The following is a 15,639-nucleotide window of genomic DNA, read 5'->3' on the forward strand; positions in this document are numbered from 1 at the left end:
TGTTCCGCTTTATTTCACTGACCATCTGACCAAGTTGTGTTTCGCTGCTTCTTTTACAAGAGCTCCACATTACTCCACTCTAAGTTTCACATATGTTGAAGATTAACAGCTTTTCCATAACACAGCAAAAAACTAGTTGGATATATTTGGATATAGCAGCGTTTCAGAACTTCAAAGTTTCCGTCCTCTTGCCACACGCTTGCGAGGATTAATTTCGCCAGAGTCTATCGCGACCGAAAAGCGAAAAAAAAATAATTGCAAGTTTGAGTTTCGCCTGAATTGTAAGCAACCCTTGATGTTTCATCAAGGCCCAATAAGTGACAATACATTCATGTCTGTAGATGCTGCTCAGTTTTGTTTGTGTAAAAGTCCAATAAATTGTCTGTTGTCGATGAATAAGAGCGCCCGCCGATGCTTGTTTTGTACAGTCAGTAAAGAGTCTATCTTTTTGTCGAGGGTCAAGGGTCGAGGGTCCCATGTTGAGGGTCCCATGTTGAGGGTCGAGGGTCGAGGGTCGAGGGTCGAGGGTCGAGGGTCGAGGGTAATTTGTTTTTTGTTTTGTTTTGTTTTTTTTTGGGGGGGGGCGGTTTTTTTTTTTTTTTTATTCTTTGCTGTGGGCTCGATTTCCACCGCTCAGTCGAGTCCGATCTACATGTTCCTCCCCGATTTGGTTAAATGTCCGCTAACATGATCGCACTTCATATCACAAACGTCTTTGCTACAGCGAGAAAGATAATTTGTGTAGTCCTGTCAATTCCGATATCTTTTTGGGTCCCATGTCTAGGGTTTAATTATATATCACAGACCTGATTATTTATCCATATCCTTCTATAACATTCAAAGTCCGGTTTTCATGTGACTTCATCACGCTGGATGCTTTGGCCGATTTACTAATGCCATCAACTTTTGAATGGCTGTCCGCGTAGAAACAAATCCAATCATTCAGTTTTGCAGTTGTAATTTCTTCAACAAATGAAAAGATAACACACAGGGATAACAGAATGTGGTTCGCGTTAATATTTGTATTGATAGTGACAATGTTGTGTCAAAGTGCCTCACTCGCTTCGAATTTCACATTTTTAGCTTCAAATTTTTCACTTTGGAAAACAAATAAAAACGCCTTCCCTGCGTTCGTTTGTATATCTTCTTTTCTATGTCGCTGTTGTGGTTTAGGTCGTGTTACTACCCATGAGTGCGATTTCGTGGAGTGTTGGCTTCATTGTTTTCCAGTGTTATTGACGGGCTGCGATGAGAAATATTCCTTTGCCATCTATCAAACAGGAACTGTAGGTGAAATCTGGAGACGATGGGAGCTATGGAAGCAAATTTACGGCTATTTTCCTCCTTCGGTAAATTCGCTGTCAAAAAAATATCTGTGAGATTTGCGATCTAAATTACCACTCTCCTTCGGTAAACTTGCAGGGCTTTGCGATGGGTCGCGATGAAACTATGACCATTGTTAAATTTTATTTTAATAGACCTTATCGACCTTATCGACCTTATCGACGCCATCTTGATGGGTAGCCAAGGCGGTCAGAAATCGACAGTGTTTGAATAGGAATCCAATGGCAAATAACTTTTTCCAAAATTGAACTTTACACAATTTGTGAATCGTAATGTTAAAATACCAGGTAGAGGATTGTATTCACTACGTGGGATGTAGCTTGGCTAGAAGACGCTCAGTTTATTTTTTCTAATTTTCCATACATTTGTCTGTAAATTTGACTGGGTGGACGCTGTTCGCGGGAAAAAAAAATACGTACATACAAACGTATGGAAAATTAGAAAAATTAACAGAGCGTCTTCTAACTAAGCTACATGCATCCTTCAAACTTGGTGAATACAATCCTCCACCTAGTATTTTATACCTAGTCAGAACGAACGATAGGAAATCAGTAGAGGAATTTAAAACATATTGAACGTATTCATGGGGAAACTTTTCAAGCAAAATTTCCCGTACGTGTTTATTCAAAGAACTATTTTTACTGAGACTCTGTTAGGGGTAAATTCCGACAAGCGACATGGCCTTGAAACGGCGACATGAGAGCTGCGAATTGGCGATGAACGACAGACTACTTCAGCGAAATAGGGAAAGCGACACCAATGGCAAGATAAGTTTTAAATGTGTTTTCCTCTCTCACGCGCGATGTCGACGGGTCGCGAAACCCAGGCTTTCTTATATATGTTAAAACGTCCCCGTCGAATAAATCGAGTCCGTCATTGCTGAGTATTTTTTCTCACTCTCAGCTGAGTGAGCAGTACCCTAAAACGCCTAAAAACACGCTTAAGGAAAAAGGAAAGAGATCTTCCAAAGTCTGCTTCATATTTTTATTAGTGGGTCACCAGTAAAATAATATGAAGCTGTATTATCAACAAATGGCATTACGGAAGGAAAAGAGAGACAGGGAAAGCTGCCAAGGTCTGCTCGTCTTCAGCAGAAGGGAAGGGTTACGTCAAATTCAAAGGAAAATTATAGGTAAGAGAGATTATTCTGATTGAGGCCGTTCAGATTTTGAGTTAGAGAACGGTTGTTAAACATAAACATAGTAAAAATATTCATAGGCTCGATTGTACTTCAGGTCCAAATACTGCCTGGAAAAAGGCTGAAAATAACAATTCCAAGCGTCTAAATTTCAAAATTTCCCGGGTGTAGCATGCCTCCACATCCCCTAGGAGGTTAGCAACTTCAGCGCTCGAAAGCATGCCCAAGCCCTTAGGAAGGATGCCTCCAATATGCCCCAGCTTGCTCCCAGCTTGCCCCCAGCCCTTAGAAAATTTTGAAAAATTGAAGTAGCTAAGAATTCTTTTCCTTCATTCTGAGCCGAAATGTGATGCTTTAAAGGTAACCATAAAGTAATCATTAAACCCACTGACCGGAGAAATGCTGGCTCTGCATAAGAATTCCTACTGTTAAAAAGTGTTCGAAGCAAGTGCAAAACGCACAAGGAGTAAATTATATCCAAAGAGATACTTAATTATATATGCACTTGACTAAAACAGCAAGGAAGCTTCAATGCGTGAGAAATAATAGTTTCAGCGTGAGAGCGCAAGATTGAATTCGTTTGCGTGAACCTCATGCTCAATGCGTGAGACTTGAGAGCACTGTGTCGGTTTTTTTTTTTTTAATAACTGAACAAAGGTATTACGATGTGTTATACGTGTAGCTTCGTTTCAATCGAACAAGGTGAAATTTCCCGACCGTGACAACTCCTCTGAGACGAAATTCCGACAGGCGACAAAGGAATCTTGCGAAATGCCGACATGGCTGGTGGCGAAATTCAGACAGGGGACATGGGTACCCCCCCCCTAACAGGGCCTCTTTACTCGGGAGAAAGCCAGTTCAAATCCAGTTCTATTTTCGCACGGGCCTTTTCTAATGCTGCTATGTCCCTTTTCCCCCCGGAACTCCTGTTTTTCATCTGGATACCTACTCAACCCATCCACAGAAAAACACTGACTCGCATTCTGCCATTCGGCACTTGCGAACTGTGTGATTTCTTACATGACAATTACGTAGCGTTGACCGGTATTTCCAAGCGCGGAAGCTTGCCTCTCATATCTTGGAAGAGGTTTCTTGACTTTTTTGAAGTTCTTATTTTTTAGCGCTCGCTTCCTCAAGTTTAAACTTTAATTCTTGCCTGTTTTCCTCGATGAACCTTTCACATGGGCTAAGTAATTGACGCGTGGTTGTCGGAAGAGCAACATCGCTCGTTTTCGGTACTCGATACTCGTTCCCGGCCGCATCATCGATTCAGCCCGACGTGGGGACCTTTTTTCGTGCAGGAGATTTTAAATTTGATTCAGGGCTTTGTAACTGCTGTGTTGACGTTGTTTGACGCTTCAAGCTGCTTTTTACTCTCTTAGGCGTTGTTGGCCGAACAATCGTGTTCAAGACTAGTCTTTTGTGGCGTTCAGGGAGAAAATGAAGATCTTCTTCTGCTAGATACCGTGCAGACAATGTTGAAGTGAACTCTTTCTTCCTTAATTTCCCTGGATATTGTAAAAGATCACAGTCGATATCCGACAGAAATTCCTCTCTTGATTTCCTATCATTCACTCTGATTTTCAAAACTGCAAAAGACAAAATCCCCGTACGCGTTGCTGACTTTGCTTCTCTTCAAGTGTTTGCGGAGTGGCGCCAAAACGTTCCCAAGTGGGTGGGTAAACTTTGAAGTTTGATTGTCAAAACTTTGAATTTTGATTGACCGGCAGTTGCAAGCGACGGCAAGACTTTTTTTAAAGGTTTCCTCCACCGGGCTCTTCGTTTGTAATAGCTAGTAGTTGTGGTATGTATTTCAGAAACTGTATTTAAAGGTTCGACTAGACTGTTTACAGTCCCCTATTTTTCCGTGAGATGGTAGATGTCGATCGTTGAGCTCGACGGGCCGCCATCTTGATCTCTTGATGCGAGCGAAACTGGAGAGAGTACAAAATGTCCGTGGGTCGGGGTGGTGGAGGGCACGGCCGGCGGAAAAATAGGGAGACTGTAACAGCTTCACTCTGTCTCGCGTTCAAGGGGCGTGGCCGCCAGTTTGGCGCCTCCGTTAATCAAATCAATTAACAATCTCCTCTCCTGAGAAAAAACCTGTCAAACCAGGGATGATGATATGAATATCTGACATGTTACTGTGTTGTGAATTTCGAAACATTTTGAAGGTTTACTAAGTTGCGTCGAATGAATGCGGGACGGAAGAACTCTTCTCTGACTCCAAAAAAAGCGGCAAAGCCCGCAGAGAATTCCAATTATTCAAATGCGTGCCGTCTTTGTGGCATTAACTGTAAAATTTCAGTAGGAAATAAGAACAACCAACGGAGCTTTCAGCCATTTCCTTCGCCAAAACGAAACTTTGATATATTAAACTCTTGCCAAAACCAGTTGGAAGAACCGCCAAAACATCTTTTCCTTCGAGTAAACGAGAAACGGCCTCCTTTTGCTCGCGCTTTAACACCAATCCTCCAAGACAAGAAGCAGACAGACGATGGAAATCAAAACATTCTCCAGAAAATTCTCTTGAAATCGATGCCATTTTAGCCTGAGCCGCGAAGTGATGAATGTCACTTTCTGTGACTCAAGTTGTCAATGCTCTGCTACGCTCTGATGAACTCTATTGTCCCTTCGACCAATCAGGTGTTGCCGTTGCTGGAGCAACTAACGCAGCGAACACCAGAGAGAGTGAAGCTGTTACAGTCTCCCTATTTTTTCCGCCCCGTCACTCCCACGCTATTAACCCCACCGCCACTACCCACGGGCATTTTGTACTCTCCCCAGTTTCGTTCGTATCAAGAGACCAAGATGGCCGCCCATCGACTCAACGATCGACATCTACGATCTCACGGAAAAAGAGGGGACTGTGAACAGTCTAAGGTTCGACTGATCGTGTGACAGGAAGTCACGCCAACATTTTACCAAATTAGGTTTGGTTACAACAAAGCAAATACACGTCAATGTACTGAATGGTCATGTAAAATGGGGTTGACAAGCCTTCGATTCACGACTCCTACGATTTGTGACATTTGAAAAAAAAACTCGGAAAAAAAAAATTACCCTCGACCCTCGACCCTCGACAAAAAGATAGACTCGTCAGTAAACCATGACATATTGGACTTCTGCACTTTCGTGTGAAAACGTACATCGAACATAATATCTCTAGTTTTTAAATATGTTTAATGTTGATAAATGTTTGGAAACATATTATAAGCTAAGCTAAAAATATGTGAATACAGCAGGAATAATCAGCAAAGTTGCGATGACGCTTTCTTCAATCAACTCAAAGAAGGATTTCGATTTTGTTAGTTGAGTTATCAAAACTTAGCTTTGTTTATTTTATTTTCGCAGTGTAAAATTTCACTATGTTGAAGAAACACACAATATGCTAGTAGCCTTTTGGCGTTGGTGAAAATTGTTGCAGCGTCTCAACACAAAAGACAACGAAAGAAATCTATGTCAAGATTTGTTGACGTTTTACAACGTTTTAGCTCGACAGGGTTCTTCGTTTTGAAATAGAGCACGTTTAAATTTCTAAGCTTTTACGTTGCGTGACATGAAATGGCGGTCCGAGAAGGCTGTCGCGTAGGTTAAAAGATGACTTATCGCTTTAGTTTGTTCTAACTGAACAGTTGTTACACTAGAAGAAGTATTTATTTCAACGTGTCGGAGCTCTAGAGTGATAACTTCTCGTTTCAATAACAAAAGTCAATGACATATGCTTCTGTTACTTTACGGCAGCTATGTTTGTGCCCCTCGGTGGGGCACCAACGTAGCGTCTCCATCATGACAAAGCTCTAATAAATCTGTGGGACACTTCTCCGGATAACGCGCAATGAAAAACAGCAGAGAGCCAAATCTTGGCAAGGATGTTAATATATGAATCATCTATCATATCCCAGATTCTTGACTTTATTTATTGAATGTTTACGATTTTTAGTTTTGATTTTTAACCCGGAGATTGCGTAAGCAATCTATAGGGTTTTAGTGGTGGTGCAGATTATGCAAATGATATGCAAATGATGTCCTTCCATCACCCATGAAGGTTTTTGGAGTAATTCTGCTGACCAGTAGCTAAAGCTCCTGAAATCACTGTATTAGTCAATATTGCAGGCACCTGTAGCGTTTTACATTACTAGGTCTAAACACAGCGGTCAAACGTCGGGCATGCGCAAATGGGTACGTTTTTTGGCAGGCGCGCGCCAATTTAACGCGCGAAAATTAAAGGAAAACATGGGAAACAACCGGTGTCACGCAAAATTTACGAAAAAAATTGAAAAGTTCATAGAAATCTGTAAAAGGAAAAGAAAGTAGGTAAAAGGAAAACTTAAGACTTTTCAGACACAAAGTTAATTAAGTTACCGGTATTCTGTTGATTTACCATTTTGTTTTGAGCTTTACCAAAAAAGTTTACAAGTCTTGAAAACCCGTGTCATGCTACGAGCCGACGGCGTAGTATATTTTTATTTGTTTTTATTAATCATACGATGCGTGACGCCGGAAACGGTCGATAGACGGTGTGGAAAAGGAGGAAAAATGGGAAAGACAATTGCAGTGATACGGCTTCGCTCAGACGAGGTGGGAAAATTTTGACAAGGACTGTGGAGATTCCATCCGGATCCTGGATTTGTCTGAAGCACAGGAACGAGATGAATCGAAAAGACAAACGATGTTCATGTCCATCGTCAAGGGGGCATAGCTGGCCAAAATACCGATCCCAAACCGCCTGTACCTGGTCTTTGGCCAGGTGGGAAAATCTTTTCTAAACTACAAGCCTGGGAAAAACTGGTGCACTAAATGCAAAGTCGAGGCGGACAAAAAATTCAAGGAGCACGGAAAATACAGACCACGGAAAAGAAAGACCTGCACCAAGCAGAAGGTAGAACAATATTTAAATCTTATTTCCGTTAGCTTTCGTTGTACAGGCTAAAACATAAAAAATATATAAATATATAAAAAACGAGGAAAATGTCATTTATAGGATGCCGATGACCCACAAAAAGAACAATGACATGAAAATATTTTGGCCGCCTTTCAGTTACTCCATTGCTTGCACATGCGCAGACGTTTGACCGCTGTGTTCTAGGTCTAGCTGCGATTGTTCCACTAAAAATGGAAACTTGCTTTGTTTGCTTTCTGGGTATAGTTCATTTAACATTTCTATTACAATTTTAATCTTAAGTTAACAGTTAACTCTAAATAAGACCAAATGTTGGCTTTGGTAATATGCATTGGGAATGTTTTAGCTGACAGAGGTGAAGTTGCTGGAAGCTGCTATTGTAAATTTCCGCTCCGAAGTTTGAAGTTTAGTAAAGATTGACAAGAGGCAATCCTCTCTACATACCGATGGCACTACTACTGGTGGATTGAGCTCCTGAAATTAAATTTCGAAATCAAAGCGAACAGTTTCGTTGAGGCCACCGTAGCATTTGTCGAGTAAGTCTCTAATAAAGAACACCGCGGTCTTGCGAGCCTCTAAAAGGCTTATGATTACGCCAGATTATAAGTTTCAACCGCGGGCGTGGAATCCACCGCAAGAAAAGTCTGCTCAGTCTTGAGGACAAACTCACATAAGTCGCATTGGAAGACGAATCCCGCAAAGCGGGAGCGAGGAGAGCTAGAGACAACTATACGAATTGAAATGCAATCCGAGCATAAAGATTTTGCCCACAGACAAAACATTTTGGGCTTGTTCAAGCTGATTCACTTTGTCACTTGAATAGGCTGATGAGCTATCATATCCCAAAGTCACACAACAGCTCTCGCGAAAAGCTCCATATGTCTATTTGTAGTAGACTTAATCATCCCAACACGATCGCATTTGCACAGTTTGATTTTGAGGTCATTTGAATCAAGAAAAAATCGATTCGCGCTACAATTGCACGGTGAATTTAACTTGAGAAAAGGTCAAATAGGACTCCTCTGTTCCATTTATATGTCTGTTTATAGTAGATTTTATATGTCTATTTATGGTAGATTTAATCATCGCAACACGATCGCATGAGTACAGTTTGATTTTGAGGTCATTTGAATCAACAAAAAATTGATTCGCGCAACAATTGTACGGCGAATTAAATGGAAAAAAGGAAAGCAGGACTCCTCTGTTCCTTTTGTACTAGCCACACTAGACGTCGGGTTTCGAGACCTTTGCAGTTTAAGCCGAGAGACTATATCCCTTTTTTGTTAGCTAATTCGCGTATTTGGTAGTCAATTTGAGATAAGGCTGAAGTACTTTGTACTGATCTTTCCCCCTTGAAACGAGGTTTCTTTCTTTTCGTAACACAGTGACTATGGTTAGTACCCACGTTCCAATCTAGTGGATTCCGGGATTCGTCGGCTTTTTTTCCGTTTTTTTTAAGCCACTGGTCTTTTTCTTTTCTTGTTCAACCCTTTTTTGGCGAAGGACATCCACAAGTACTTATATATACTTATTTCAAGCTTGGAATCGATAAGAACATGGTTTTTTAAGGTACGCAACCTTGCTGTTTCGCATAATCGACCTCAAAATGTATCCGATGGTTTAGATGTTGCGCGTTTGTAATTCATAATAAAAAAAAAACTCGATTTCTCTGAAGATCTTTTGCAGCTACCCTACGAGCAGAGTCGCTTCGATCTTATTCGCAACCTATTCGCTTTCGATCTAACGGCGCTGAGTCGCGTAAAGCAGACTACGCTTTCGTGTTCAGGCGGGAAGAAAAATACGTTGGGCAAGGCGACGGGATGTTTACAAGGTAAAGTGGGTCAATCGAGAATGAGTAAATCCATTGGAGCAATGCAGCTCATGTAGTGGAGGTTTGCCAGTTCTTGTACCTCATGAAGTATGCACGAAAAGTTACTCTTTTTTCAAAAAAAAAAGACTGCTGTCATAACAGGTATAACCAGAAGTCAGCATGGCAACTCGCTTAACTAGGATAACCCGTAAGCCACACATGTCAATCATCATCAACTGGGAAATCGACGCGTTTGCTCATAAAGCACTGTGATTAGTTTTGAAAACCAGCAATTGTGCGGATTGGCGCGAGGTCAGGCCAGGAGGGTCAGGCAAACCCCTGTATAGAGGTGGTTGTTATAGAGAAGTGGGTCTTATGAGGAGGTTCTGCTGTGCCCAGTTAGCTTATATTGATAGAGCACCCGGAGAACCATATAATACTAATCGCTTGGAGATATTGGTACATATGCAATCAACAAGATTAATCGATCAATTCTCTCAACAACTTCCTGTCATAGTTGTCCGATACTGTGTATACTGGTTTACAAAATCAATTTCTTGTTATGAGAAGTACCATTCTTCAAAAGAAATGTTTTTCTGTCATATTAGAGATGTGTCTTAGAGTTGCACTCCTAGAATTGCACGTCTGGATAGAGACTCGTAAGTGATAGCTGCTTATTAACTGAGGTTATTCGGCCGCCTGTCAGTTATGAATGAGAACGCCGACAGTTTTTTTGGGGTCTCTCTAATATGTTGTGACCGGGTCATCCACATTCACATCCTCTTTCTTTTATGAAAAGTCTTAAATGAATGCGAAATTGTCTTCTTTTCAGTCCGCCATACTATTGAAGAAATGGACTTTCGGTGGAAGGAAGAAGAGCCGATCACACTCTTCAATGAGGAGTTGGCTGAATTCGATGTGGTTAAATTTGAAGTGGAGTCAAAAAAGGCTTCCTATGTTTCAGGTGAGGCAAAATTTGTTCTACTGTTTTTGATACCATTTTGACACTATTCCTTTGAAAAGCCTCGGGCGAGTGCTAAAGCAACAACGTTGATCGTAATGTTTGGCGCCTGAGAATCTCACTTGACTTCAGAACCTCGCTGCATCTATTACGTGCCGCCTGTTGCAAATATTTGATTACTCACTGCTGTTGAATATCATTTATTTATTCATTCATTTAGGGCGGACAAGCACAATTTCTTTTATTATGCTGAGAGCTTGCGTACCATTCAGCGAGGAATAGAACACTGCAGAAATCTCAGTTCGTTAAAAAGTTGCGAAGAGCATTTCCTAGTTTAGCAGATCACTAAATTTCAGCTTTTCTTTCTTTTTTTTTCTCGTTTCAGGAAATTACAAGAACTTGATCGTGACGTTCACGTTTCATCGCCGCATGGGTTTCTATTTCATTCAATTCTACATACCATGTATTGTGATGGTTTCCCTGAGCTGGATCTCGTTCTGGATGGATCGATATTACATCGGAGAACGACTCTCCCTCGGAGTCACGACCATACTAACGATTGTGTTCCTGCTCGGGTCCAGTAACTCGACCATGCCTCGGGTCAGCTATGCCAAGGCAATTGATTGGTATCTTCTTGGCTCCTTCATCTTCGTGTTTTCTACGCTGGTCACAGATTTACTAGTTTACAGGTTCCGTTCGAAGGAAGAATCGAGGCAGAAAGAACAAGAAGGAGAAGAAAAGGAACAGAAGGTAACAAAATTTTGATTTTTCACTTAAGTTCTCTTTTTGGTATGGGTCTTCTGGAACGGCACAGATCAACGGAAAAGACTTCATATCCCAATAACTCTCGTAAAGTAAAGCGCTTCATGTAAACAGACCAAAGTTTCTGCTTGTTCGTTTACATTTGTAGCGTGGCTTTGAAAGGGAGGCACCGGAAAGTAAATTGGCTTAAATCGCTCAAAATAAGCCCAGTCATCACAGAACAAAGAAAAAAGAAACATTACTACAGCACGGCAAGGCATATTTATCAGTGTATCTTTCGACTTTCCAGCGCCAAATTACGTTTGTTGCTTTGTCATACAAACCCTTGTAATTTAACAGCAGTTTGGGGTGCCTGTGGATTGAACCCGCGGGTTTACTACGTCCCAACCGAAAGAAAGAAACGAAATATAATGACCGAGCCTCTGAATGCGCTCTAGTGAAACTGATGCAATAAATAATATATGTAATGCATGATTTACTGTGTCACAGTCTCCGGTCCCAGAACATTTGGTCTACATTTCTTTCTGAATTTACAAGTGCTAAATGAAAACTTCTGAAATTAATAAAGATATTAATTAATTTTTTATCTACTGAATTATTGTTGATTGATTGATTGACCAACTGACTCACTGACTGACTTTTTTTTCCATTCACTTACTCTTACTTACTTACTGATTAATTTATAACGTCGGCGATTAATTATTTGTTTATTTTAATGGGCCATTTCCGATTTCCCTTGTGCCCCTGTTTCAAAACTAGTCCTCGTGTAAAACCTTTCATATAAAGTTGAGATTCATTTGCGTGAAAATGAAGCTGTAGGCGGAACTCATGTTCATATGCATGGATTCGCACGAACTCTTTTTGACACAGAGGCAAAAGACAACTCGGAAATGACCTATTTGCACACAATGTTAGCCATTTTCTGCTTGTATAAATTTATACCGACGAACTTTCCAACAGGAAAGAGGAGTAAAATTTCCACAGAGTTTAATGACAATTTCATTTTCTTTCGTTTCCAAGCATCAAAACAATAAAATAGTGTTCCAGTGTAAACATGGCTTCCAACCAAACTACGTTGCTGACGCTAACGGCCATGTACACTTAGTCAGCCAGCAAGAAAACAAAGCTGAACAAAGATCGCCGTGCAAAAGCAATCTGATCACATGCTGTATGGCTTGTACCCAGTCTACAGAGAGCGAGAAAACCGACCTCAGTGTGCTTACCAACAAATGCTGTCGGTACATGTTCCCTATATCCTTCGCGATTTTCAACCTCGTTTATTGGCTGGCACTAAGTACCGGAAATTGACTTCTGATTGGCGACTCACTACGAAGAGAAGAACTTGAGATCAGCTAACATTTCAGTGTACGAAGGAGGGAAATGTACGGCGTTGAAGTAGATAAAAGCATAATTTGCACTGCTAGATCTACAGTGGATCTCATGACAGACTGAATTAGAAACCGCTCTACCCGTTACTTATCGACCTGGAATGACTGCAGATGACGTAAAGTTGAGATGCATGACATATAGAGAGTTTGTGGCGTCATACATTTTTGTTTTTAATGTATGATACCGATGTGTTGTACGCTGTAGCAGGTTAGGCCGGGTGAGGTGTTCTTGATTGAAGATTTTACTATCCATTAATGTCCTTTTCACTTTTTTAATGTAAATAATCCACGGTAGTCTTGATAGTAACTATTGATGTGGAATAAGCTTTCGATAGACATGAGTGGCGTAAAAGTTTGTGATTTGGCGTTAGAGTTTTTTCCTCTTTTTTGGTTTTGCGTTCAGTTTGCTAACGAGCAAATGAACCTGCATTAAATGTCTATCAGTATAAACCTACACATTATAGAGGTAACCTTATTAGCTCATTCATTTTTTAAGGAACCACAAAATATACTTAATTTAATCCACGCTAAATGTAGGCGAAAATGAGCAGGAACATTATAGCTTCCCATCACGAATAGCTACAACAGACAGCTGCAACTTGATTTGTTTATTGCTAAAATATTACAAATTCGTGGTGTTAATAAACCAGTTAAGCTGAACAAGCGGTCGTCTGACCATTTTGAAAATAATGTTCGTTCAAGGAAGCATGCAATTGTAGTCCTTGTAGGGTCTGTTTCTCCATTCTGCGCACCTGCGGCGATGCGAATTTTTGATCCGAAGGTGGAACTTTCAAAGTAGGACAATGCTTTTCCATCGATTTTGTTAGAACCGTCAGAATTATAAAGTTATAGTAACGGCACTCAACAAATTATGCGACAGTGAGGTTTGTAAAGACCAAAGCTTATTGTACGCTTCACGGCAAGCCTCGTGAGTCCTACGATTTCTTTTATTTGAAGACCTTCCAGTGAACCTTCCACTGTCGATCAAGCTGACACATGCGCATTATCGTGACAACAGACCCTTTAACTGTTTCGTGACGAGTAACACCTCGTAAAAACGTGGGAAGACTGGGGATGGGTATGGCTATTTTTCGATTGTTTGAAAAACTCTGAAAACTGAGAAATTCAAATCGAATATCAATTGAACATTGGTAATATTACTAGATTCCATAGCACTTGGAAATATTATTGAAGCGTTTTCCCCAAGTATTGCTAATCAGGATTTGGGTAAGAGCTTATATATTTTTCCAGTTTCTACAATCCTGCATGCTACTCGCCACTCCTCCAAGTAAGAGCTTCCTAACTTGATTGAGTTGCTTCTCTCTAGGCAAAAATTCTTTTGAATGGTTCAGCTTCTTACATACTCATCTCAGGCCTCTACAATGGGTTATTAGTCTGTATGCATACCTGCAGTTGGTACACGGAAAGGCAATACTCTCTAAATACTGACATACAAGTTACATGGACAACATCAAAATTCATCGTACATTTTGCATTCAAATATGTACAGTAAGACGAACGACTCATGTAGGCCATTGCAATCAAGAAACTTCGAAAATTCTAAACGTTAATTTAGTGCCGCATTTCTTTTAGCATTAATGTTACAGCTGTAAATATTTTCCCAGGCTCTATGAAATAATTTTAGCATTATATTTACGAAAGTATCAACTATTGCTATTCTATAAATAAAGCAATTAATCAGGTCATGGTATTGTTTAGAGGTCTGTTTTGATTGTGGTCAGCGTGTTGTTTCCCCTTATTTATTATTTGATTTTTAAAAATCCCATTAAAAATTAGCCAATTAGCGCGCGAGAAAGGAAACACCAAAGTATTCCAAGGGCCCCCCCCCCCCCCCCCCACATCAAATAACGGCCATTTTGAATTATATTAAAATATGCGGTATCTGAAGTAGGGGTGGCGAATGGTCCTTCAAAAACTCTGGGTCTCGCAAAATTTTAGTCGAATTTCACGGGTCTCGCAGTCTCGTTTTTTAGCCGTTATGTGCGTCTCGCAGTCTCGATTTTTCGCAAGGCTAAGGGTCTCGAAGTCCCAATTCGTTCCTTTATGTTTTTATAAATTACTGTCTTCCGGCTTCACTTAAATTGAATTTCCATGAAGCAACTTACAAATTTTCCGAGAAAAAGTTCATCCTAACTTCTCATAAATTGTCTTAATTCCACAAAAAGGTACAAAACCTACCGCAACGTCCATTTTGGCGCCAGAAAAACAGTTATTTTCTCTCTCTGATATCATAACGTAGTGTGTTATAATCTAATTTCCAGTTCCAGTCAGTTCCAAGAAGCTGGCTTAAGGCTGTACAAGCTCATTCTAGCTCTCAACTAAATCTGGGGCTCGAATTTTAAGAGTCTGAACGCCTCGCACTCGCACTCAAAGCGCTTTGAAGTCTCGGTCTCGCAATCTAAAAAGTCAAAATGTCTCGGGCTCGCAAAGAAAAGCACTTGTCTCGCCGTCTCGCAAAGTGTCGCATTTACCATTCGCCACCCCTTGAAGTCGGAAACACGGTAGAGAGAATTGGGACATTCTCGGCGCATCCAATTTGAATCGTATGCTCCGAGAGTAATAAATTGGTAAGGTATTCGGCAGATGTGGTCAGTTGACCTCTAAATATCTGACGACGTTGATCTTCAGTCACTTAGTTCGCCTTCAGTTGTTATAAATAAAAAAAAAATGGTTTCGAAACTCTTAACACAACATCGGACGGCAAAGGTGTGGAAAAAGTGAAATTCTACAAAGAAGAGGTAAAGACATCGAGATGTCGACACCTTGAGATAAAACGGCAAGTATGAGATATACTAGCCATGCAACCCTTTCGAGTGGTATACCGTGGAATATCCCACGAGTCGCTTGTATTTCCTCGGTATACACACAGAGCCTGCAGGTTTGACTTTTACAATACAGACTTTAAGGAAATCACAACTGAATCACTTTACTCACTATATGAAAAAAGATGTTGTGATAATTTTTAACCAAACGTCAGCATTCATTAAATGACATTCTCATATAAATTACAATATTCGGGGAAAAGGGGTCCATATATCGCCAGAGCTTGCGCAGCCAAAAAATATTTTTACTCCACCCAAAATGGAAAGCTTGTGCATCCTAGGGTTACCTTCCTGCATAAAACTCGGGTGCCCATTTATACACCTGGGAGAGGAGAGGCACCGTGAGAGCAACTTGTCTTCCAGAAAAAAAAAAAAAAAAAACACCAACAACCTCTCTCATACACTGTTGTTGTTAATGATCTTGTGTTCTATATCAGCCAGTTTTCTCATACACCGTTGTGATCTTGTGTTCTAAATCAGCCAGTTCTCT

The 15,639-nt window shown here is 40.6% G+C and overlaps 1 protein-coding gene across 1 annotated transcript in view; it reads left to right on the forward strand.

Moving 5' to 3' along the window:
- The window catches only part of LOC145467760 (gamma-aminobutyric acid receptor subunit beta-4-like), a 20,858-nt gene extending 5,223 nt beyond the window's left edge, over positions 1-15,635 (forward strand). Inside the window, exons 7-9 of the mRNA XM_081451358.1 lie at positions 10,028-10,159; positions 10,542-10,906; positions 11,939-15,635. Coding sequence (XP_081307484.1) covers positions 10,028-10,159; positions 10,542-10,906; positions 11,939-12,226 — 785 coding nt within the window. The 3' untranslated portion in view covers positions 12,227-15,635. The remainder of the gene's footprint in view (positions 1-10,027; positions 10,160-10,541; positions 10,907-11,938) is intronic.
- The last annotated feature ends 4 nt before the right edge of the window (positions 15,636-15,639 follow it).

Source organism: Orbicella franksi, chromosome 14 (genome assembly GCF_964199315.1).
Source record: "Orbicella franksi chromosome 14, jaOrbFran1.1, whole genome shotgun sequence".
Taxonomy (NCBI): Eukaryota; Metazoa; Cnidaria; class Anthozoa; order Scleractinia; family Merulinidae; genus Orbicella; species Orbicella franksi.